Below are 25,477 nucleotides of genomic sequence, written 5' to 3'. Positions count from 1 at the left end.
ATGTATGTATAAATATACATATGTATGTATATATATATATATGTATGTATATATGTATGTATAAATATACATATGTATGTATATATATATATGTATGTATATATGTATGTATAAATATACATATGTATGTATATATATATATGTATGTATATATATGTATACATATACATATATGTATGTATATATATATGTATGTATGTATATATGTATGTATAAATATACATATATATGTATGTATATATATATATGTATGTATATATGTATGTATAAATATACATATATATGTATGTATATATATGTATGTATATATGTATGTATAAATATACATATATATGTATGTATATATATGTATGTATATATGTATGTATAAATATACATATATATGTATGTATATATATGTATATATGTATAAATATACATATATATGTATGTATATATATGTATATATGTATAAATATACATATATATGTATGTATATATATGTATATATGTATGTATAAATATACATATATATGTATGTATATATATGTATATATGTATGTATAAATATACATATATATGTATGTATATATATGTATGTATATATGTATGTATAAATATACATATATATGTATGTATATATATGTATGTATATATGTATGTATAAATATACATATATATGTATGTATATATATGTATGTATATATGTATGTATAAATATACATATATATGTATGTATATATATGTATGTATAAATATACATATATATGTATGTATATATATGTATGTATATATGTATGTATAAATATACATACATATATGTATGTATGTATAAATATACATATATGTATGTATATATGTATGTATAAATATACATATATGTATGTATAAATATACATATATGTATGTATATATGTATGTATAAATATACATATATGTATGTATATATGTATGTATATATGTATGTATAAATATACATATGTATAAATATACATATATGTATGTATATATGTATGTATAAATATACATATATGTATGTATATATGTATGTATAAATATACATATATGTATGTATATATGTATGTATAAATATACATATATGTATGTATATATGTATGTATAAATATACATATATGTATGTATAAATATACATATATGTATGTATAAATATACATATATGTATGTATAAATATACATATATGTATGTATAAATATACATATATGTATGTATGTATGTATGTATAAATATACATATATATATGTATGTATGTATGTATGTATGTATGTATAAATATACATATATGTATGTATGTATGTATAAATATACATATATGTATGTATGTATGTATAAATATACATATATGTATGTATGTATGTATAAATATACATATATGTATGTATGTATAAATATACATATATATATGTATGTATGTATAAATATACATATATATATGTATGTATGTATGTATAAATATACATATATATATGTATGTATGTATGTATAAATATACATATATATATGTATGTATGTATGTATAAATATACATATATATATGTATGTATGTATGTATAAATATACATATATATATGTATGTATGTATGTATAAATATACATATATATATGTATGTATGTATGTATAAATATACATATATATATGTATGTATGTATGTATAAATATACATATATATATGTATATGTATATATGTATGTATAAATATACATATATATATGTATATATATCTATGTATGTATAAATATACATATATATATGTATATATATCTATGTATGTATAAATATACATATATATATGTATATATATCTATGTATGTATAAATATACATATATATATGTATATATATCTATGTATGTATAAATATACATATATATATGTATATATATCTATGTATGTATAAATATACATATATATATGTATATATATCTATGTATGTATAAATATACATATATATATGTATATATATCTATGTATGTATAAATATACATATATATATGTATATATATCTATGTATGTATAAATATACATATATATATGTATATATATCTATGTATGTATAAATATACATATATATATGTATATATATCTATGTATGTATAAATATACATATATATATGTATATATATCTATGTATGTATAAATATACATATATATATGTATATATATCTGTATGTATAAATATACATATATATGTGTATATTTATGTATGTGTATATATGTATGTGTATATATATGTATGTATATATATATGTATGTATATATGCACATATGTATATATATATGCACATATGTATATATATGTATATATCTATATGTGCACATATGTATGTATATATCTATATATGCACATATGTATATATGTATGTGTACATATATGTATGTGTATCTATGTATGTATATATATGTGTATATGTGTAAATGTGTATATATAGTGTGTGTATATATATATATGTATTTATATATATATTTCTATGTATATATATGTATATCTGTATATGTATATGTTGTATATATATTTACATGTATGTATACATATACATATATACATGTGTATATATATATATATATATATATAAATATATATACATATCTACATATATGTTTATATATATATATATATATATATATATATATATATAAACAATATATGAGTATATGCATATATATGTACATGTATGTATATACGTTCATCCACATGTACATATAGATACATAACTGGGTAAATGACGTGGCAAAAGAACAAGGACAAAAATGGTAAACAAGGTGCAACAAACAAGCAGGCCACATAGAAACATCCCCTTCATCAGCTGCCACCATTAAAACTCCGGCGTTTCGAAGAATTAAGGCAGTACGCATCGTTAAAATGGTTCTTCCCACGAACACAAATTAAATTTGTTTTCGTGGAGGGTAGTGGCGGACGGAAAACAAGACAGGAAAACGAAACGGTGAAATAAACAAACAAAAAGGCTGTACAGCCAGACGTGAAGTGTGTATGTCTTGAACTCTGTGAAGCACGTACAGGAGGGGCAAAGAAGTACGTGCGAGCTTGGTGATTCCAAGAACGAAAAGAAATAGCAGCCACACACACGTGACCAAGGGAAAGAGTAGCAGAGGGAAAAGGAAGGGAGGAAGTAGAATAAAAGTGAGCAACGAGAGGTAGAGAGAGAGAGATAGTAGTAGTAACGGTGAGAGGCGAAGGACGAGTAACAAGAGATAGAGAGAGAGAGAGAGAGAAGTAGTGACAGGTAGAGGCGAAGAACAGTAGAGGGAAGAATGAGAGGGGGAGATAGAAATAGACGTATATATACACATACATATAGATACATATATATATATATCTGCAAGTATATATATATGCATATATATATGAAATGGCATATATATATGTATAGATACATATAGATACATATATATACATATATATATTTATATATATATATATATATATATATATATATATATATATATTCATATGCATATATATTCTATCAAAAAAGAAATTTCAAGAAAAGGTGGTTATTCTTTGTTTTTTGGGAGGGGTGGGAACGGGCGAAGCTGTTTTCTGACAGGGGGAGGGGGAGGAAATTTTCATACAGCTGGAGGCTCCAATCGAAACTGGACCTGAAATGATAAGGTTGAGAAACGCTGTTGTAGACTATGCCTAACTGAAAACGATCACAGCCACATCATACAAACAGACCGGGTGAAAATGGGCTTTGCTGCTAGTGTATATATATATATATATATGTATGATGGCACCTGTACCAGTGAAGCACTAAGAGCACCGTCCGAGCGTGATCGTTGCCATAGCAGCTGTCTGGCTTCCGTGCCGGTGTCACGTAAATAGCTACATTTGAGCTTGATCGTTACCAATGTTGCCTTCCTGGCACTTGTGCCAGTGGCATGTGGAAAGAGCGAGATCGTTGCCAGTGCCGCTGGACTGGCTCCTGTGCAGGTGGCACGTAAAATACACTATTTCGAGTGTGGCCGTTGCCAGTACTGCCTGACTGGCCTTCGTGCGGGTACCACGTAAAAGCACCCACTACACTCTCTGAGTGGTTGGTGTTAGGAAGGGCATCCAGCTGTAGAAACTCTGCCAAATCAGATTGGGGCCTGGTGTAGCCACCTGGTTCACCAGTTCTCTGTCAAATCGTCCAGCCCATGCTAGCATGAAAAGCAGACGTTAAACGGTGATGATGATATATATCATCATCATCATCATCATCGTTTAACGTCCGCTTTCCATGCTAGCATGGGTTGGACGATTTGACTGAGGACTGGTGAAACCGGATGGCAACACCAGGCTCCAGTCTGATTTGGCAGAGTTTCTACAGCTGGATGCCCTTCCTAACGCCAACCACTCAGAGAGTGTAGTGGGTGCTTTTACGTGTCACCCGCACGAAAACGGCCACGCTCGAAATGGTGTCTTTTATGTGCCACCCGCACAAGCCAGTCCAGGGGCACTGGCAACGATCTCGCTCGAAAATCCTACAGGAGCCAGTCAGGCGGTACTGGCAACGGCCACGCTCAAAATGGTGCATCTCATGTGCCACCCGCACAAGAACCAGTCCAGGGGAACTGGCAACGATCTTACTTGGCTTGCCGGGTCTTCTCACGCACAGCCCATTTCCAAAGGTCTCGGTCCGTAGTCATCGCCTCGGTGAGGCCCAATGTACGAAGGTCTTGCCTCACCACCTCAGCCCAGGTCTTCCTGGGCCTACCTCTTCCACGGGTTCCCTCAACTGTTAGGGTGTGGCACTTTTTCACGCAGCTATCCTCCTCCATTCTCACCACATGTCCATACCAGCGCAATCGTCTCTCTTGCACGCCACAACTGATGCTTCTAATGTTCAGCTTTTCTCTCAAGATACTTACGCTCTGACGGGTATTCACATTGACATTACACATCCAACGGAGCATACTGGCTTCATTCCTTGCGAGCTTACGTATGTCCTCAGCAGTTACAGCCCATGTTTCACTGCCATGTAGCATGGTTGTTCGTAAGCATGCGTCATACAGTCTGCCTTTTACTCTGAGTGAGAGTCCCTTTGTCGCCAGCAGGGGCAAGAGCTCTCTAAACTTTGCCCAGGCTATTCTTATTCTAGCAGCTACACTTTCAGCGCACCCACCCCCACTACTAACTTGGTCGCCCAGATAGCGGAAGCTATCGACTACCTCTAGTTTTTCACCCTGGAATGAGATAGAAGTTGTTTCCTGTTTGTTTGCAGTCTTTATTGCACCTGAACATCTGCCACAAACAAAAACTAACTTGCTAGTTAACCTGCCTTTGATGTTGCTGCACCTCTTATGTGTCCATAGCTTGCACCGGGTACATCTTATAGAGTTACTACCTACTCCTTTTCTACATACTGAGCAGGGCCATCTACCTGAAGGGGTTTGTGTTTTATCTACCTTCCTACTTATTAGGATTTTGGTTTTAGCTAGGTTGACTCTAAGGCCCTTCAATTCTAGACCTTGCTTCCACACCTGAAACTTCTCCTCTAGTTCTGATAGTGACTCCGCAATTAGGGCAAGGTCATCAGCATAGAGGAGCTCCCAGGGGCAACCTGTCTTGAACTCCTCTGTGATTGCCTGGAGGACTATGGTAAATAATAGGGGGCTGAGGACGGAACCTTGGTGGACCCCTATCTCTACCCGGAATTCATTGCTGTACTCATTTCCAACCCTCACCTTACTAGCCGCATCTCTACATGGCTCGCACAGCTCTCACTAGCCATTCTTCTATCCCAAGTTTCCTCATTGACCACCAGATAAGGGATCGGGGGACCCTGTCAAAGGCTTTCTCCATGTCAACGAAAGCCAGGTACAGAGGTTTATCCTTGGCTAGGTATTTCTCTTGCAACTGTCTCACTAGAAATAAGGCATCAGTAGTGCTTTTACCTGGCACGAACCCAAACTGCATCTCATCTAAATTGATTCGCTCCCTAATTAGTTGGGCTATGACCCTCTCTGTAACTTTCATAACCTGATCTAACAGCTTGATGCCTCTGTAATTATTTGTATCTAAAGCGTCCCCTTTACCTTTGTAGCAGTTGACTATGATGCTGCTACACCAGTCATAGGGTATGACTCCTTCGTGTATCACCTGGTTCGTAATACGGGTGACTAGGCTATAGCCAACACTGCCAGATATTTTGAGCATCTCTGCAGTGATTCCTGATGGGCCGGGGGCTTTCCCGGTCTTCATACTCTTAATTGCTTTATCTACCCTGGTACTATCAACTCGGATAGCTGGTCCCTCTATTGGGTCGACATAAGGCAGGCTCTCTTTCTCCCATTCATTCTCTTTATTAAGCAATCTATCGTAGTGGCATCTCCAGACCTCTTTCTTTGCATCCTCATTTAATGCAAGCGTACCATCATCCATGCGAACACATTTCTCTCCTACAACATCACTATTCTCTCTCCTACACTGTCTTGCAACACGAAATACCTCGAGTCTTTGGTCCTCACGGCGCAGAACATTGGCAAATCTTTCCTTATCTGCTTCCCATCTGGCTAAATAAACCTGTCGCCTGGCCTCCCTTCTGGCACATTGGTACAATTCCCTGCTACCACCGTTCTTCCAGTCCTTCCAAGCTTGTTTCTTTTGTCTAATAGCCCTGTCTACCTCCTTGTTCCACCACCACGTTACTCTGGGTTGGGAGGGGACCTTACACCACCCACAAATCTGGTCGGTGGCTTTCAACAGGTTGTCCCGCAGAAATCTCCAATTGTCTTCCACGTTGTATGATGCTATATCCCCTTCTATTTCGTTAAATGCTTCAAGTAACTTGTCTCTAAGTCTCTGTCCGTTTGCAGGGTCTTTAAGCTTCCACACCCTTCTTCTCCAAGCCTGTCTAATTCTGGGCACCCATTTTGCCTTGATCCCAAAGTCGCTAACTACTAATCTATGTTGTGGGGTACATTCTTCGCCAGGGTAGGTTTTGGCATTTATAAGCCGCCCTCTTTCCCTATTTCTGGCGAGGATGTAGTCGATTTGGCTAGAGTGTCTGCCGGAGCGGTAGGTGACTATATATATATATATATATATATATATATATATATATATATATATATATATATATATATATATATATATATATATTATTGTACTTGGGGATGGTCATATTGCCAGTTTAGCCAATAAAAACACACGCACTGTATATTTGGTGTTAATTTACTTCAGCTTTATATTACATTACATTACATTAATCCTATTTTGGCCAGAGTTCTTTCGTCACACTTCTGTGACCTCATCAGTGGTCCTTTGCTTTCTTCTTTCTTATGTGTGTCCCACCTTGCTAACTATCAGCCATTTTGTATTTTTACATTATTCATTATTAATCCTTTAAAAAAATATAAATTTCAAAACACAGCAGGAACTTGGTTGCCAACCCAATATATGTATATGTGTAAATACATATATATGCGTGTGTGTGTGTGTGTGTGTGTGTGTGTGTGTGTGTGTGTGTGTGTGTGTGTGTGTGTGTGTGTGTGTGTGTGTGTGTGTGTGTATATATATATATATATATATATATATATATGGATGGATGTGTATGTATATATATGGATGGATGTGTATGTATATATATGGATGGATGTGTATGTATATATACGTATGTGTGTGTGTATATATATATATATATATATATATATATATATATATATACACACACACACACACAATGGTTGTTATGTGCGTTGACCATCTGTTCCTGGCAGATTTTTTTCTCATCTGAGAAAAACCTGAGTATGTTTTGTTGGAGGGGATGCTTGAGTTCAAAAGCTTCGTAGCATGGTAGAGCATGTCTTCATGCACATCTCGCATGTACCTGGTGATGAACCTGATTGACTTGGAGGGATTGTCAATCATGGCCTGGATCTCACTAACAAATTCATGAGTTCTTTTCTTATCAGAACAATCAGAGTGAGTTTTCTGAGCTGTTGTACCTTCGTAATCACCACTAGACTCATCCAACTCTTTCTGAATCCTCTGCAGACTGACACCCAAACACCCTGAAATGTTTGTATTGGAGCTTCTGGCGAGAATGCCAAACAGTGCAGCATGTCATTTCCAAATTTCTGGCAGATTGAATTGCATCAGCGTACTGTTTTTCTGAGATGGTGCCCATCTGGCCCTACTATACTGTGTAGTCGACAAAATCAAAAACAAGCAATGTGCATGCATGAAATAAAAAATATAAAATGACAGTTTACCCATCACACTCTGTATTTATACACACACACACACTTAGTCGTTTAAACAAAGGGATGTGGGTTCACATCCCACGCAGATGGGAAAGCCTTCTTTTTTCTGTGGAGTGCTTATATGCCCCGTTATTAGACTATTTTCTTTAGTCATTGCATGGTGATCACCATAAGCTTTAAACTTATATAAAAAATACCATTATTATTATTATTTACAGGATTGTAAAATACGGCTCCATATAACAAAACCATTTGCACCGAAAGCATACACACACATATTATACTTATTGCGATAAATGTAAACAAACCAATGTTTGTCTTTGAAGCGCTGAAATGTGTATTGTGAGATACAAATAAGATAATTATTTTCAAACGCACTAACACCGATAGAACAGCAGAGACAGGATAAAATATCCATACAAAGCAGAAAAATGTCAGCAACCAGCCATAAGACTCAAACTCAATATATACATCTGTTTGAATATATATCATTATCATCATCGTTTAACGTCCGCTTTTCATGCTAGCATGGGTTGGACGATTTGACTGAGGACAGGTGAAACCAGATGGCTACACCAGGCTCCAATCTGATTTGGCAGAGTTTCTATAGCTGGATGCCCTTCCTAACGCCAACCACTCTGAGAGTGTAGTGGGTGCTTTTACGTGCCACCGGCACGAAGGCCAGTCAGGCGGTACTGGCAACAGCCGCGCTCAAAATGGTGTATTTTATGTACCACCTGCACAAGGGCCAGTCCAGGGGCACTGGCAACGATCTTGCTCGAAAGTCCTTACACATGCCGCGGGCACAAGTGCCAGAAAGGCGACACTGGGCACAGGTGCCATGACGATTTCGCTTTCGCTTGCCCCAACAGGTCTTCGCAAGCTGAGTTTCGTGTCCAATGAAGGAGGAGACGATGTTGGCATGGGTGCCAGTCGTCGAATTTAGTACGATTTCGGTTTCACTTGCCTCAACAGGTCTTCGCAAGTCGAGTTTAGTGTCCAATGAAGGGAAGATACGCATAAGTGGGCTGGCTATACCCCTGGCAGAGGCCTTGGATTTAGGTCTCACATGGCTTGCCGGGTCTTCTCATGCACAGCATATTTCCAAAGGTCTCGGTCAAGCTATATTACTACCAAATGTTAATCTTTATATACAACTTAATATGGAGACCTTGTTAGAACATTGAATACTCTGTTATCTTTAAAGATATTCTTGTATAGGTGCATAAAAGCATGCACATAGATCGTAGTAGACAATATATATATATATCACAAAAACTACAGTGACAAGCCAGATTTTTGATAAATATTGTCAGTTCTTGTTAAAGTTTTCAAATATTAAAACTTTTGCAGAATTAACTTCCTTAAAAATTCTAAATTTTGTTTCAGAGCTGAATTGTAAATTTAGAGTCAGATGATGTTTCTTAAATCTTTAACTATTTAACATGTAAACCAGTCATATCCGACACAAATATTCTACCTGTTTTATGTTGAAATTGGTCAGATTCAGACTCTCACACCTACCCCTACAATGTCATTCTAAAAGTAAACAATCACATCATCAAAATCTCAACGCTATGAGTAATGCATGATTAATTCAAAACAATGTGAATAAGCAAGCATTACATTTGACAGTAATCTGAATGCTAAAAGGTTAAAGCAATCACATTAATAACTAGCTAATCCTCATCTAGTTATTTGGTAAACATGAATTATCAACCTATGTATGGTTATTGAAACAAAATTGGGGGCAAGAGACTGGACAGAATTTATTCCAAGGTACAGTTCTGTGATGAAATATCTGTTGATCTGCCAGATTTGTTTTTGTCTCAAAATCTAAGTTTCTTATCATTGTTATCAATATTGTATTACAAGACTTGGATCCTGTACATATTCTTCATGACTTCTGTTATGTTTTGTTGCCTAAGTTTGGGAGCAGGAATGGCTATGTGGTTAGTAGCTTGCTTACTGACCACATGGTTCCGGGTTCAGTCCCACTGCGTGGTACCCTGGGCAAAGTGTCTTCTACTATAAACCTTGGGCTGACCAAAGCCTTGTGAGTGGATTTGGTAGATGGAAACTGAAAGAAGCCCATTGTATATATATATATATATATATATATATATATATATATATATATATATGTTTGTGTTTGTCCCCCTACCATCGCTTGACAACCAATGTTGATGTGTTTATGTCTCTGTAACTTAGTGGTTTGGCAAAAGAGACTGATAGAATAAGTACTAGGCTTACAAAGAATAAGCCCTGAGGTCAGTTTCTTTGACTAAAGGCTGAGCTCCAGTTTGGCTGCAATCAAATGACTGAAACGAGTAAAAGAATATGGACTTTGATAAATGGAACTATAGCAGAAGACACTTACTCAAGGTGCCATGCAGTGTGACTGAATCCAAAACAATGTGGTTGGGGAAAAAATACTTTTTACTACCCCACCATGTCTGCGCTACATATATCTTATTTTAAAATTAAGGAATTAAAATTTTAAAGTGTTTAGCTATTCACATATCTAAATTTTTTTTTTTAATATCTTTAAATGAGTTATTTATTCATGGCTGAAGAGTTCAGTTCAAACTAAATCATTTTATGCATTGACTGAATAAAAATAGACTATTAATTGATAATTTTAGTCCTCAATTTAATATCCTAGATACTATTTTTAGTTGAAAAGTTTTGTCAAATTTCATCTTCATCCTACACCTGCTTTCTATTGGTTGTCACAACGCGAGTCTATTCTTGGAGTTATTGCACTCCTCGATGGGTTGAAGGAACATATTTTGCTTTTACATATTATTTTTGACTTGGTTTCTACAGCTGGGTGTCCATTCTTTTACCAACAGCTTGACAGAGTGTACTGGGTATATTTTATCATGTCTCTAGCTCAAGAAAGGGTGCTATGTCCTTGACAAGATTAAAGAGTCCTCTTGGTCTTTGTTGTCTGTGTGGCAACCAAAGCCTTGTGAGTGGACTTGGTAGATGGAAACTGAAAGTAACCCTCAGATATGTGTGTCTGTGTCTTTGTGTTTCTCCCCCACTATTGCTTGACAACTGGTGTTGGTGTGTATGTCCTGATAACTTAGCAGTTTGGCAAAAGAGACCAATAAGGTAAGTGCCAAGCTTTAAAAAAAAGTACTGGGGTTGACTGGAATATCTCATTTGGTGCCCCAGCATAGTTGCAGTCTAATGACTTAAACGAGTAATATTCTTTTACTTGTTTCAGTCATTTGACTGTGGCCATGCTGGAGCGCCACCTTTAGTCAAAGAAATCAACCCCAAGACCTATTCTTTGTAAGCCAAGTACTTATTCTATCGGACTTCTTTGCCGAACCACAAATTTACGGGGTTGTAAACACACCAACATTGATTGTCAAGCGATGGCAGGGAGACAAACACAGACGCGCGCACACACACACACACACACACACACACACACGACTATATACATATATATATATATACCTTTGGAAATGTGCTGTGCGTGAGAAGACCCGGCAAGCCAAGTAAGTTCGTTGCCAGTGCCCCTGGACTGGTTCTTGTGTGGGTGGCACATGAGATGCACCATTTTGAGCGTGGCCGTTGCCAGTACCGCCTGACTGGCTCCCGTAGGATTTTCGAGTGAGATCGTTGCCAGTGCCCCTGGACTGGCTTGTGCGGGTGGCACATAAAAGACACCATTTCGAGCGTGGCCGTTTTCGTGCGGGTGACACGTAAAAGCACCCACTACACTCTCTGAGTGGTTGGTGTTAGGAAGGGCATCCAGCTGTAGAAACTCTGCCAAATCAGACTGGAGCCTGGTGTTGCCATCCGGTTTCACCAGTCCTCAGTCAAATCGTCCAACCCATGCTAGCATGGAAAGCGGATGTTAAACGATGATGATGATGATGATGATGATATACAACAGGCTTCTTTCAGTTTCAGTCTACCAAATCCACTCTCAAGGCTTTGGTCGGCCCGAGGCTAAGGTAGACACTTGCCGAAAGTACTATGCAGTGGGACTTAACCCGGAACCGTGTAGTTTGTAAGCAAGCTTCTTACCCCTTAGCCACGCCTGGGAAAATGTATTTTCCTATTTTAGTGTAGCTATTTTGAGTCCCTGCTTGATGTAAAAGGTGACTAAAGGAGTTGGTAACAGGAAGGGCATCTGGCCATAAAACACTGCTTCAGTAAAACTGTCCTGCCTGTGTATAACTTCAAAAAGTGGACTTAAAATGATATATAATTGAAATTTTTTGATAAGTATTGCAAATAAACAATTGATTTATGACACATCGTTGCCAGTGCCCCTGGACTGGCTCTTGTGTGGGTGGCACATAAAATACACCATTTTGAGCATGACCATTGCCAGTACCGCCTGACTGGCCTTCGTAGGATTTTCGAGCGAGATCGTTGCCAGTGCCCCTGGACTGGCTCTTGTGTGGGTGGCACATAAAATACACCATTTTGAGTGTGGCCATTGCCAGTACCGCCTGACTGGCCTTCGTGCGGGTGACACATAAAAGCACCCACTACACTCTCTGAGTGGTTGGTGTTAGGAAGGGCATCCAGCTGTAGAAACTCTGCCAAATCAGATTGGAACCTGGTGTTGCCATCCGATTTCACCAGTCCTCAGTCAAATCGTCCAACCCATGCTAGCATGGAAAGCGGACGTTAAACGATGATGATGATGATGATGATGATGAAGAGTCAATATCTGTGGTAAAAAAAAAAAAATTATTTCGGAGCCATGTGTCAGTGCTATGTAAGTGCACCCATGCTGGTGGCATGTTAAAAGTACCCAGTACACTTTGTAAAATGGTTGGTATTAGGAAGGGCATTCAGCTGTAGAAACCATGCCATAACAGACAATTTGGAGTCTGGACAGCCCACAAGCTGGCCAACTCCTGTCAAACCGTCCAACCCATGCCGGCATGGAAAACATGTGAAATGATGCTGATGATGATTTGAGGAGAGGTCTATTTTATATATTGTTGCTGACTATCTTGGGGAAGCTTTGTTTGGCATACTGTTAAAAATTTTCTCTACCTTGCATTCTATCTTATTCAACTGACAGCTTTGTCATATTCATTGTTACACCATAAATATAAACAACCACCCCATGTCTACCTGAACTCTTCTGTAACTTCTCTTGGCATACTATAAACATTTAACTAGGTGACCTTGTGGTTATTTATAATCAGCTAAATATGAAAAGGTGCCTTTTCAGTTTATTCCATGACTGGGCTACTTAGGTGTCATTTCCGAATGGTACGGACCACACTGCTCCTTCATGTGTATATGTATATTATCTACATGTCAAAGTTTATGTATCAAATCGACATTGTTATATAGAATGGCTTAATTGAAGAAAGCAAAACACAGTCACAATAATATATTTCAGAAGAGATCTTCAATGAATTTGTTAAAGAACTGATAGATTTCTCAGAATATGATTAATATAATTTCAAGTTTTGAAATGCTCTCTTTCTGTACAAATCTAGAGCCTTTGAGACTTGTTGAAACAGTAGTCTACAGCTTCCTGACTCTGATAATTGTAAGCATTACATTACCACGTCTACATAACACCAATATCTTAGTGGTTAGATCCTATACATCAATATTTCAGTGGCTATCATGTACATTAACTTTTACAGGCACGGATGGTTGTGTGATAAAGAAGTTTGTTTCACAACTGCATGATTTCAGGTTCAGTCTCATTGTGTGCCACCTTTGACAAGTGTCTTCTATAGCCCAGGGATGACGGATGCCTTGCTTGTGAATTTAGTAGATTTATACTGTAAGCCTGTCATATATATATATATATATATATATATATATATATATATATATATATATATATAATGTGCGTATGTGTATATCATTTAATGCGTGTGCTTGACAACTAATGTGGCTTTGTTTATGTTGCCCTGATTTAGTGGTTTGGCAAAAAAAAAAAAAAGACTGATAGAATAAATATCAGATTTGAAATAAGTACTTGGGTTCATTCGATTGACCAAGACCTGCAGGGTGGTTCCCCAGTATGGCCACAGCCCACTGACTGAAAAAGAATTAAAAAATTAAATGAAGTCTGCATATTTCCACTCATTCATCTCTTGGACGTTAGCCATAAAAACTTCGAGTGTTAAACTGAAAATTTTGATCTTTTACTACTTTTATTGCTCTCTCAATTCTTTAAATAACAATTCCTTAAATTTCTTTCACCAACCCCACAATTAGTACAGGTTGAACAAAGGTGAGATTTACTAAGGTCATAATACAAACACTCTTCAACCTTGACCCTTTGCAGACAATACTCATTTGAAACCATCATGGGTCTATGGATGCTAGGTCTAATAATCTGTATTATGCCCTGCCCACCTCTTTAGTCTTCACAAAGTTGTCTGTAGCATCAAGCATGTAACAATTCCTGTTCTTTGTGCAGTATTGATTTATGTTTGTTGATGTATAAGCAGTTCTTGCTAAGACTTTTTTTACGTTCTGTTCCGGCTGAAGTTATTCTATACATTAGAGTATCTTTTGTTTTATAACCTTTCCAAAACTAGATTGCTTATTTTTTTTGAGAACATAAATAATGAATTGGTAGGTGGGGTAGTTTTAGGATATTTAGTGGTGAAGTGTGCATGTTGCATAAACCCAGTTTAGCTGAGATTGACAAGCTTTACAAATGATAATGATCAAATCAATGACTAGATTAAATCTCAAATCCATTGTCTGGGCAAATGTCCTATACTATAGCCTTGAATAACCAAAAACCTTGTCGACGAAATTAGATAAACCAGTAGTTCTGAAACTTACAAATACTAAGCTCTGTGGTAAAATATTTGTGAAATGTTTGCATGCACCACCCCACTGATATTCTTTAATATGAAGACATAATAGATTTGCATCTCTGCAATTCTTCTTTCTTCACCATGGTATTGGAGCAGTTTAAAACGATCTTTATTTTATTAGATATGGCTGTTTCACCTGCCTACTTTTCAGATCTCACACTCTTCCCTTGTGAGAAACATTGAGATGAACAGTACTGTGCAAGAAGCCTGTTAGGTGAACTCTGTTCTTAGGTGGTGGTCAACTGAATCCTTTTGTGACCATATTTCTAATGAAACCTGCTACTTAATGTGTTTCATTTTATTTTGGAAATAATTATGAATTAAGGATTGTGTAAAATAGTAACCGTATCTGTTCTCACTAAGCTAGGGTTTGGAGCATAATTTAAAAGGTTTTAAAGAAAATTATGATAGAAGGTGGTAATTTAGATACAAACACTTTAAAACTGATGGTTTTTGTGTCACAAATCCAGGGTTCTCAAGCAGATTAAACTGTCACTCAGTCTAATTGTGTTACTGACTCTTTTTGTGCCAGAGTTCATTCTATTGGTTCATGTTTCTGGTCTGAGGTTAGCTCAATATCTTGATGTGTTTCTTCCTGCTGCATTAACCTATCAGTTGTATTTTCTTCCTTTTACTGCACTTTTAGCCTCTAAGATCCTGCAAACAAAGGTTACGGGTAATTTTCTTCCTCTGACTAAGCTTAGATAAAAAAAAGATCTATTTCTAAATGAAAAATATAAATCTGTTGTATGCTATAGAAGCAGTATTAAATTGAAATAACCTACTGTGTATCATACTCAGAAAATACATCACTGAAAGGCAAATTTACTATGGTATTTGACTAGAGATAAAATCTTATAGATGTACTGTTTTTAAAAACAATATCATCATCATTGTTTAACATCCGCTTTCCATGCTGGCATGGGTTGAATGGTTTGACTTAGGACTGGCAAGCGAGGAGGCTGCACCAGGCTCCAATCTGTTCTGGTAAGGTTTCTAGAGCTGGATGCCCTTCCAACCACTCCGAGTCTGTTGTGGGGTGTTTTACGTGCCACCAGCCACACTCGAATGGTGCTTTTTACATGCCACTGGCATGGATACCAGTCAGGTGGCACTGGCATCAGCCATGACAATGATTTCACTTGACTCAACAGGTCTTCTCAAGCACAGCATATTACCCGACGATTGAAGGGTACTTTTAAATGGGCTGGTTATGTGACACTGGCATTGGCTACGGCTGTGATCTCAATGTTCCAGTAGTAGCTACCAAGAATGCCAGATACATTTCAGTCACATTGGGCCTTGTCAGTGGCATATACATACTGACATCTAGCCACATTACTAGATGAAATTCGTCACCTCCCATTTATAGGAAAAAATGAATTAACATACGCTGGTGTTGCAAATAACTGCCCAGCTGGATAAAAATCTCTCATATGCAATCAAGCCAACATACCTTTAGGATAACCATATTTAGCTGAACTCAATCCTATTATATTTGGCTTCTTTGATTTTTAGGAGTTTCCCATTCTAGTTTTTATCCAATTCTGATAACTGGCAAATTTTGTCGGAATAATTATAAATAGGCTGACCACATGAAGGGTGGGGTCATTTACCAGAATATAATAAGGTATTACAGCAGAAAGCTATAAAAGTTTAAGAAGTAGTACATACAGCATTTATAAATCAGTCAGTAAGCCTAGGCTGTATTTAATTGTACATGTGTTGGTAGCTTAGTAGATAAGACGAGCCATTTGGCAGATTTGTTGGCGTGATGGATAAAATACTTTATAATAATCAGTCCATCTCTCTACACATGATGTTCAATTCTCATTGAGGTTAACTTTGCCTTTCATCTTTTTAGAGTTGATGAATATTCCTTGTTTGTTTCTTTTTCTGGAAAAATTGACTCTGGTTCAGAGCTGGAACTGTATGGGCTCTGTCTAAAAATGTCACAAGACAAGTTGTATGTTACAGCAAGTGCTCCTTTGGCTCCTTCAAGAAGCTGAAGGCTCAAGCAAGCCTGGTGGATTAAGGTGTTAATAAACTCTATTTAGAAATATAATTAGAGATCAAATCTAGCTTGGAACAAATAGGACAACTAATAATGCTCAGAAATGAAAATGATGTGTAAAGGGAAACAAAGTATGGATCTGATAACGAGGAAAACTTTGTGATAGCTCTTCTCAATACATATATAATATAATATAATGTGTGTGTGTGTCATTGTCATGCATGTGGTGTCTTTTGTTTCCAACTTTCTATATAAACATTTCTGATCTGGTGAATTACACAGAAACAGGTTAGGGTTGGCAACAGGGAGGGCATCCAGGCATAGCAAAATTCACCTCAGTAAATTCTATCTGATACATGTGAGTATAGAAAAGTGGATGCTAAAAGGATAATGATGATGATATATATATATTTTATAGTATTGATTCCTTTTATGAGGTACTTCATAAATCTCCCATCTTTTACTTTGTATTAATTGATTTACTGTATACTGTATATGGTCCCCTCATCATGTTCTATGGGTTGCATATTGAAGCTTCTCCATATTGTTCCTACTGTGGAATCATTTTGAAATTTTAGTTTGAAGTGATCACACTGTCACACAAAAATATGATCACTGTTCAACTATTACTCATCGTAGTAGTCTAATGAAGCTGTTCCAACTGTGACCATCTCATCCTTTTTAATAGAATCTCGGACAACATTGTTGGGTGTGTACTCTTATTTAAAATGGTAGGCTGTGATTTGAAGGAGTAGAGACTTGGAGGATATATGGCTGCTATTTCTGTTAGAGATCTATTGGTTCATCATCATAAATTTAAATGCAGGCAGTGACTTAGTAAGTAGAGTGTCAGTCTTGACCATGTAATTAATAAGAGTTATTTTTTTATTAATTAGTCAGTTCAAAGCTTGTACTTTCATCATCTGTCAAAGCCAATCAGTTTCTCTCTTTCAGATTAGTTAAGTCATATATAGTTGTAGTGTATTGAGTTATGAAGCTGAAAGCTAAATTTTTCCTTTTATCTTTTCAATCCAGAGCAGTATTCATGACTCTTTATGGGACTTCCAAGAATAGTGGAAGGTAGGAAGGAAGGTATCTTCAAAGTAGAGATCTGGCACAATTGCTCTCAACAGAGTGGACTGCTGAAGTCACCCAAGATGCAAGATAGTAATGTTATATTGAGTGATGTAAAGTTAACTGTGCTATTGCCACACCATTAATTAATAAAACTACATGAAGGGTGCATCTTTGTGATCACATGACTGAAACAGATAACATTACGATGGAAGGTTTTAATCTAAAAAGGAATATTCTAAAATAGGTGATTTTTTTTTGTATCATAAAACCGGTGACAGTCTGTTCTTAGGTGGCAGGGTGTAGTGTCAAGGATTAAGCTCTTAAAAAATAGTTATATTTCGGTATGGTCATTTAAAAAAAAATTTTTATATTTTGCCAAATAAACACACACACACTATATATTTGCTCTTCACTTGTTTATTAATATTCTTATTTTATCTTATGCCCATTATCTGGAAATATTTTGTTATATATCTGAGACCTCTTCAGCGACTCCTTCCATCCACATGTATCCTCCTGCTCTGCTTAGTCCATTAAAAAAAAAACTTTTCCATTTAAAATGGTTTTGAACTGCTTGATAACAAAACCTAATTTTCAAAGTGTTCATGTAGAAATTAAAACTTAACCCTTTTGTTACCATATTTCTGTTGAAATACACTGCCTTTGTTTCAATTCAATTTAAAAATAATGAAGAATTTAGTAAAATAACTTTCTAATTATTAAGCTGGGGTCTGGAACAATTTAGCATAAAACTTTGATGGAAAATTATAATTTTAGATTACTGAAAGAAGTAAGTTAATATCATAGAATCAGGGGTGGTCTCAGGTGGGTTGGTACCAAAAGGGTTAATAATAATTTTGTTATATTCCAAGCATTAGCTTCATCATGAGCATTATTGTTTTTTTATGTTCATTTTTTCTATACTGGCATGGATTTGATGAGATTTATTGAGGCAGTATTCCATGGTCAGATATTCTTCCTGTGGACAACTCCTCTTTTTCTTCGCGTGGAGCAGTGGCAGCAAAAACTGTCACTGGACATATTACTTGCAAGAGACAAATGCTGTCATTGTTTTTGCTCATATAGTCACAGTGTGAGGACATGTATAAAGACATGCATACACACACACATGTGAGCATGCATATATATATCAACCAGGAACCTTCCTGTGTTCAGGGGCTGGTTTGCGAAGACAACAGTTCCAGTTGTGTTGTACTGCATGCATACAATCGACCATGCCCTTGCTTCTAGTCTGTTCTTTGATGTTGTCAGCCCATAAATGTCTTAGACAGCCTCTTGCTCTCTTCCCCTCAACACTTCCTGTCAAGATGGTCTTGGGCACACCCGAGGAGTGACACTCGGTTTATCCAAAATATAATAGCTTTGTGGACTTGATTGCAATAATAGGTATCTGGATTTTAAGTTTTCTAGGACTGTAGTATTTGCTATCTTGTCTTTCCAGCTTATCTTTCCCAGTTTATGAAAGATTGACCTCACAAAAGCTTCTATCTTTTTCCCCCATCGCTGTGTACAATAGTAAAGTTTCTGCCTCTTAGATGAGTTTACTAGCCACAATCATAGATGCAATGTTATGTCTTTTGAAGTGAAGATCTTTTTTCATTCTTATAAATTTAGCTTTAACCTTATTTATTCTTTAAGTAACTTCTTCACAGTACTCTTCTTGATTTATTATCTGCCCTAAATACTTGAAGCTTTTTACTTGCTCAAGCTTCTGTCAGTCTACTATATATTCGCTTCCTTTTGTTCTGTCTTACTAATGACCATTTAAAAAGAATTAGTCATATTTAGACCTTTCTTGTCACTTTGCTCTTTCATAACATCAACAATTCATGTTATTTCTCATTGCTGTCTGCCAATACTGCTGTCTCACCAGCATATCTTATATTGTTTATGCTTATGCCGTTAACTGCGATTCCTTTGATCTCATTTGATTCTTTGAATATATGCTCAGTATAGATATTAACCCTTTAAAATTCAAATTGCGTTATCAAATTTAATGCATATTTAATCATACTGCTTTTAATCGATCATCCATTTTCCTGTAACTCTGAGATTTGATGATGTAATTGCATATTTTCAGAAGGACATTGTAAAATAGGTGTTAGAGGCTGGATCTGACTGGTTTGAACACAAAACAGGTAGAATATTTGGGTTGCATATGGCTAGTTTAAATGCTAAAGGGTTAAATATCCATTTTTCCATGCTTGCATGAGTCATATGGAATTTGTTGAAGTAGACTTTCTACAACTTGATGTTCTCACTGTCACCAACCCTCACCTGTTTCCCATCGAAGTTATCTTTCTCATGTCCAGACATTTTTCACAGAAGGCAGGAAACAAATGATATACTCATTTACAATCATCACATGGTGTCAAGAGAATGATACAGACACACACACACCCATATATGATGGGCTTTTTTCAGTTTCTGTGTACCATATCCATTCAAAGATTTTGTTTGACCTGGGCTATAGTGAGAAACACTTATCCGGTGTGCTTTGCATTGAAAATGTACATATGTGTGTGGTGTATCATTGTGATGTATGTATATGTATATATATCCAAAAAAATATATATCTGTATATGTATGTATACCTCCCACACACATATACACTAACATGTATATAAACTTAACAAAACCAGTAGTTTGCTCCTAGATTATCAAGTTTTTAGACATCTTGAACTTATGTGAAACTGCTTAAATTTGTTCCCATTAATTTCCTACTTACTGAAACCTACCTAACAACTGAACCTACCCAGTAATCATTAAGTGTTAACTCATTCACTGTTGCTTTTGTGCATAATACTTTAATCTTTACAGATTTATAAAGAGATTCTTCTCTCCTAACAATTTTTTATACTGGAAACAAAGAGGCAGGGTAGCTTATTAGTAGTATGGCCAGTTGTTCACGATTTAAAATAATTGTTTAGCGAGAGCTGTTTCAAATTGTGTTGTGATATACTTAATTCAATCAACTGATTTTCATACTCACATTATATGAAGGAGACACAGTGGCTGAGTGGATAAAAATTAATTTTTCAATTTGAGAGTAATGTAATAATCTTTTTTTATTGTGTTAAGGGTTTCAGCATGTGCAAAGCACTAAATACCTCCTTTGTGTTTCTATGGTAGTAGAGTAACTAATGAAATGGGAAATGATTGTGTGATACATGCAGAGGATGTACAATGTGTATCTCTCTTACTTTTAGAATAGTTTTACCATGTCTCTTCCCTGTGTGTTGTAAGAGGTAGCATCTGTCTTCAAAACACTGCCTTTAAAAACCTATCCAATCTATGCGAGCATGAAAATGATAATTATGAATACACACACAGTAGCTGATGTTAACTGGAAAGCCTGCTTGTAGTACCTATCAGTACCAAATCCTCTAATACAAGAATAAATTTTATGGTTAAGTGTTTGGCTTTCACATGTAAAGCATCAAAAGTAGATTTAACAATTCATGGTAGTATAGTATGCTTAAGGGAGCCTATTTATGGTTAGTTGATCTGCTGGATAGCTATCAAAATTTCCTCAAATTAAACCATTCCCATTTTTTTTTTTAAAAAGGGCACACTTTGTACCAGGCATTTGCAACTTTTCTCCAGAAGCAGACCACATAAGACAGCTTGTTATCAGGTGCACTACACTATTAAAATATTTGAGGTAATTTTTCATTAGGTGCACCATTTAGAAAGTCCTGTGTTCTGCAGTTTACCCATGACTGCTTTAGTTGTTATGTCTGGAATACCATTTTTTATACATTTATGTTTGACCAGGACTGATCTTTGGCTGAACAACTTGATATCAGTTGAGTTACTCTTATCTTCAGTTTCTTCTTCCCCCTTAACAATATACTGTTTGTAAGTTTATTATCATAGTTGATATTAGTGATACTATTTGTGTAAAGACTGTATTGAATTTATATTTTATATTTTACAGTGACTATTGGTGAAATCCATAATCAAGGGGACTTGGTGTCACAAAGGTCAGTATGAATAGAATATTATTAATTTTAAGCTCTGCTATAAGTTTTAACATTATCATGTTAAAATGTTCAAATGGGGAGAAGTGTTTTTTTTTTATGTGGCAGGGTGGGGGTGGAGATAAAATATGAACGATTTTATGCCAAAGTATTGGTTTGGTTTTCGCATTATTGAGCAAGAAACTACATCCTGTTAATGGAGTTCTTGTGAAAACCATGATGGAATACACAATTAATGTGTAATGTATGGAAAATTGGTATGAAAAGAAGAAATTGTTTGGTTAAGTTTTATTAAGAAGTTAGTAGTTAATGAAATATCTCCTCTTTGTTGGTGATGTGTACTTAAAGGATCAGAATGTAAGAAGAATATTTTTTCATTACTAGAAGACTGCCATCAAGCAGACTTGAACTTTCTCCCAGTTCAAATACTTTGTTACTTGTGTGTGTGCATGTTACTGTCACCTTATCTTGACATGATTGTTGTGTCACTGTCATACAAGTGGTGTCCTTTGTTTCCAGTCTTCTACAAAAACATGTTTGGTCATGGGGAATATGGATATTAGAATGATGATGAAATGCAATGATATCATCATCATCATCATCATCATCGTTTAACGTCTGCTTCCCATGCTAGCATGGGTTGGATGATTTGACCGAGGACTGGTGAACCAGATGGCTACACCAAGCTCCAATCTGATTTGGCAGAGTTTCTACAGCTGGATGCCCTTCCTAACGCCAACCACTCTGAGAGTGTAGTGGGTGCTTTTACGTGTCACCGGCATGAAGGCCAGTCAGGCGGTACTGGCAATGGCCATGCTCAAAATGGTGTATTTTACGTGCCACCTGTGCATGTGTGTAATATATATATATATATATATATATATATATATAAAACTAATATTAGTGAGGCTGTCTTGTGACTAAAAAGTGTTCTCTTAGTAGTGGATGCCTTGTATCTGAGGATTTTAACATGGAATAAACTGTTGCACACCAGCCATTGTAGCAACAGAAATGATCAGAATTTAAGTCTGGATCTGATAGTGAAATGATCGAGGACTCTCATTTTAGGTAGAACTAGTTTGATGCAATACCTATTCCCAATTGGTTGATGTAATGTGAAGTTTTTGACTTGTAAAACAAATTGCCATCCATAGATTTGAGTATAAACTTAGATGAACTTAGTTGATTTAGCTTATAATCAAGTAATCCTTTAATACCATAAACATTCAGTGAGCTCAGTTTTTGTTATTTACATTAAGATTTAGTCTACTTTTTTTTTGAAATTTTTATTTTCAGGATAAGCTTTTATCGATGATTACCAAATGAAGAAAAGCAAGTCATAATTGCTCTTTGGATACCATAATGAGCTTTAGCAGTGACGAAGTTAATTTCCTTGTATATAGGTACCTACAAGAATCAGGTAAGTCTATAATTCACTTTAAAAAAAAAATGTCTAACAAAATCTTATTGTAAAGCACACATGGTACAGGTATGGTTGTGTGATGAAGAAATTCACTTCATAACCATATGGTTTTGTGTTCATTCCCACTGTGTGTCACTTTGGGCCAGTGTCTTTTATAATTCTGGGCCAGCTAATACCATGTGAATGAATTTGTTAGATGGAAAGTGAAGGAAAATATGTTGTGTATTACGTATGTATGTATGTGTACACGTGTTGATTTATTAAGCTTTCCTCTCCATTCAACAGCCTATGTTTGTTTGTTTATGTCTTATAACTTAGCAGTTCAGTAATAGAAGACCTTGTCGGAATAAGTACCAGGCTTGAAAAAATGGTTTAATTTGTTCTATAAAACACTTCAATGTGGTGTCTTGGCATGACTGCAGCCCCATGATTGAAACAAATGAAAGAGTGTGAGGTGTTTAATTGGATGTCATGATTTATCAAAAAGCTAATGTTCTTGTTTTTTGTTTCTTCCAAATGATTACAATATTTTAAGGCATTAGTTCCCCCCCCCCATGTTGGTGTGATCCCAGTTTTATGCATACCATATGCAGTATTGAAAATATTTTTTTGTTATTTATAATACCAATAAAGATTGTTTGAACACACTCTCACCCACACGCACACACTCTCTATATCCCTCCCTCCCTCTCTCTCTCTCTCTCTCTCTCTCTCTCTCTCTCTCTCTCCCTATCTCCTCCCCCTCTCCCCCTCTCCCTCCCTCTCTCCCTCTCCCTCTCTCCCTCCCTCTCTCCCTCTCCCTATCTCCCTCTCCCTATCTACCTCCCCCCTCCCCATCTCCCCACCCTCTCTATCTCCCCTCTCCCCCTCTATGTATCCCCCTCCCCCTCTTTCTCTCTTTTAATCATTTAGTTAGGAGCTCATAATCCTTTGCAAGGCTTCTCGGATTGGTAGCTAGGAGGGAAGAAGATATCCTCAGATTAGTGGGTGATACCCAGTCCACCACTCAACCTCAACTAGGCCTTCACAGGATTTCAGCTTAGAATGTAAAGAACCAGAAAAAGATACAATGCATCTTGTCTGGTACTGTTACATTTCTGTCATTTCACTGCTCCAGATTGGTCCTTTTTAAAATTTTTTTTTTGATCTCCAAAAGGTGGAAAGCACAGTTGACCTTGGCAGGATTTGAATTTAAAGAGTAGAGAGTTAGAACAACTATTATAAGGCATTCTAACTCGCATTCAAATGACTACCAAATTGTTGTGTAAATAATGGTTATATATTGTTGGCAACAAAAATGCTGTCAACTTGTTTTAGTTAGGATACTTTAGGTATATGTTGGATATTTTCCTACCTAAGTTTTCATAAAACTGCATAAATAATAATTTGTCTTGATTGGTGAGTTTTTGTTGGAAATTGAAGGGAAATTTAGTAACTAACTGCTCTTTATGATGCTTTAAATTATCTTTTTTCACTTGATATTGAAAAATTGTTTGAAAAAGATAATGCTCCAAATTTTCAGAGGCCTCACAAAATTGAAGTAAATTCTAGTCGTCTTGGTTACGAAACCAGGATCTAGATCTGCAGAGCTAGATAGTTAAGATGTCTTTGCAGCTATAAGGTCCCAGGTTTGATCCTACTGACACAGTAGCAAATGGTCATTTTCTCTAGCCTCAGGTTGGCCTGTACTTAGTGGGCAAATGTCATATTTCATTGCTTCAAGCCTGACCCACACTTATTGGGTTAGTGGAAACTGTATAGAAGCCCATCAAGTGGATTGTACCTGTATTTCAAAATGGTTCATCCTTGTTACACTCTGTCCTGTTGATTCTGCTTAAGGATTATATAAAGGCTACATGTGTCTGTAGAATGCCCACACATAAATTCAGGAGCAGGTAATTTAAGCTGTTTA

General features: G+C 35.9%; 1 protein-coding gene across 5 annotated transcripts in view; it reads left to right on the top strand.

Moving 5' to 3' along the window:
• Nucleotides 1-25,477, top strand: part of LOC106873508 (F-box-like/WD repeat-containing protein TBL1XR1) — a 92,595-nt gene that overhangs the window by 13,343 nt on the left and 53,775 nt on the right. For all 5 annotated transcript variants that reach the window (XM_052966068.2, XM_052966070.2, XM_052966067.2 and 2 more), the window contains 2 exons: nucleotides 22,100-22,145; nucleotides 23,439-23,562. In XM_052966068.2, the coding sequence (XP_052822028.1) occupies nucleotides 23,505-23,562 (58 nt within the window). In that variant the 5' untranslated portion in view covers nucleotides 22,100-22,145; nucleotides 23,439-23,504. The remainder of the gene's footprint in view (nucleotides 1-22,099; nucleotides 22,146-23,438; nucleotides 23,563-25,477) is intronic.

This window comes from Octopus bimaculoides, chromosome 3, assembly GCF_046866305.1.
Source record: "Octopus bimaculoides isolate indiv1 chromosome 3, ASM4686630v1, whole genome shotgun sequence".
Classification (NCBI taxonomy): domain Eukaryota; kingdom Metazoa; phylum Mollusca; class Cephalopoda; order Octopoda; family Octopodidae; genus Octopus; species Octopus bimaculoides.
This window is presented reverse-complemented; position numbering and strand designations above follow the sequence as displayed.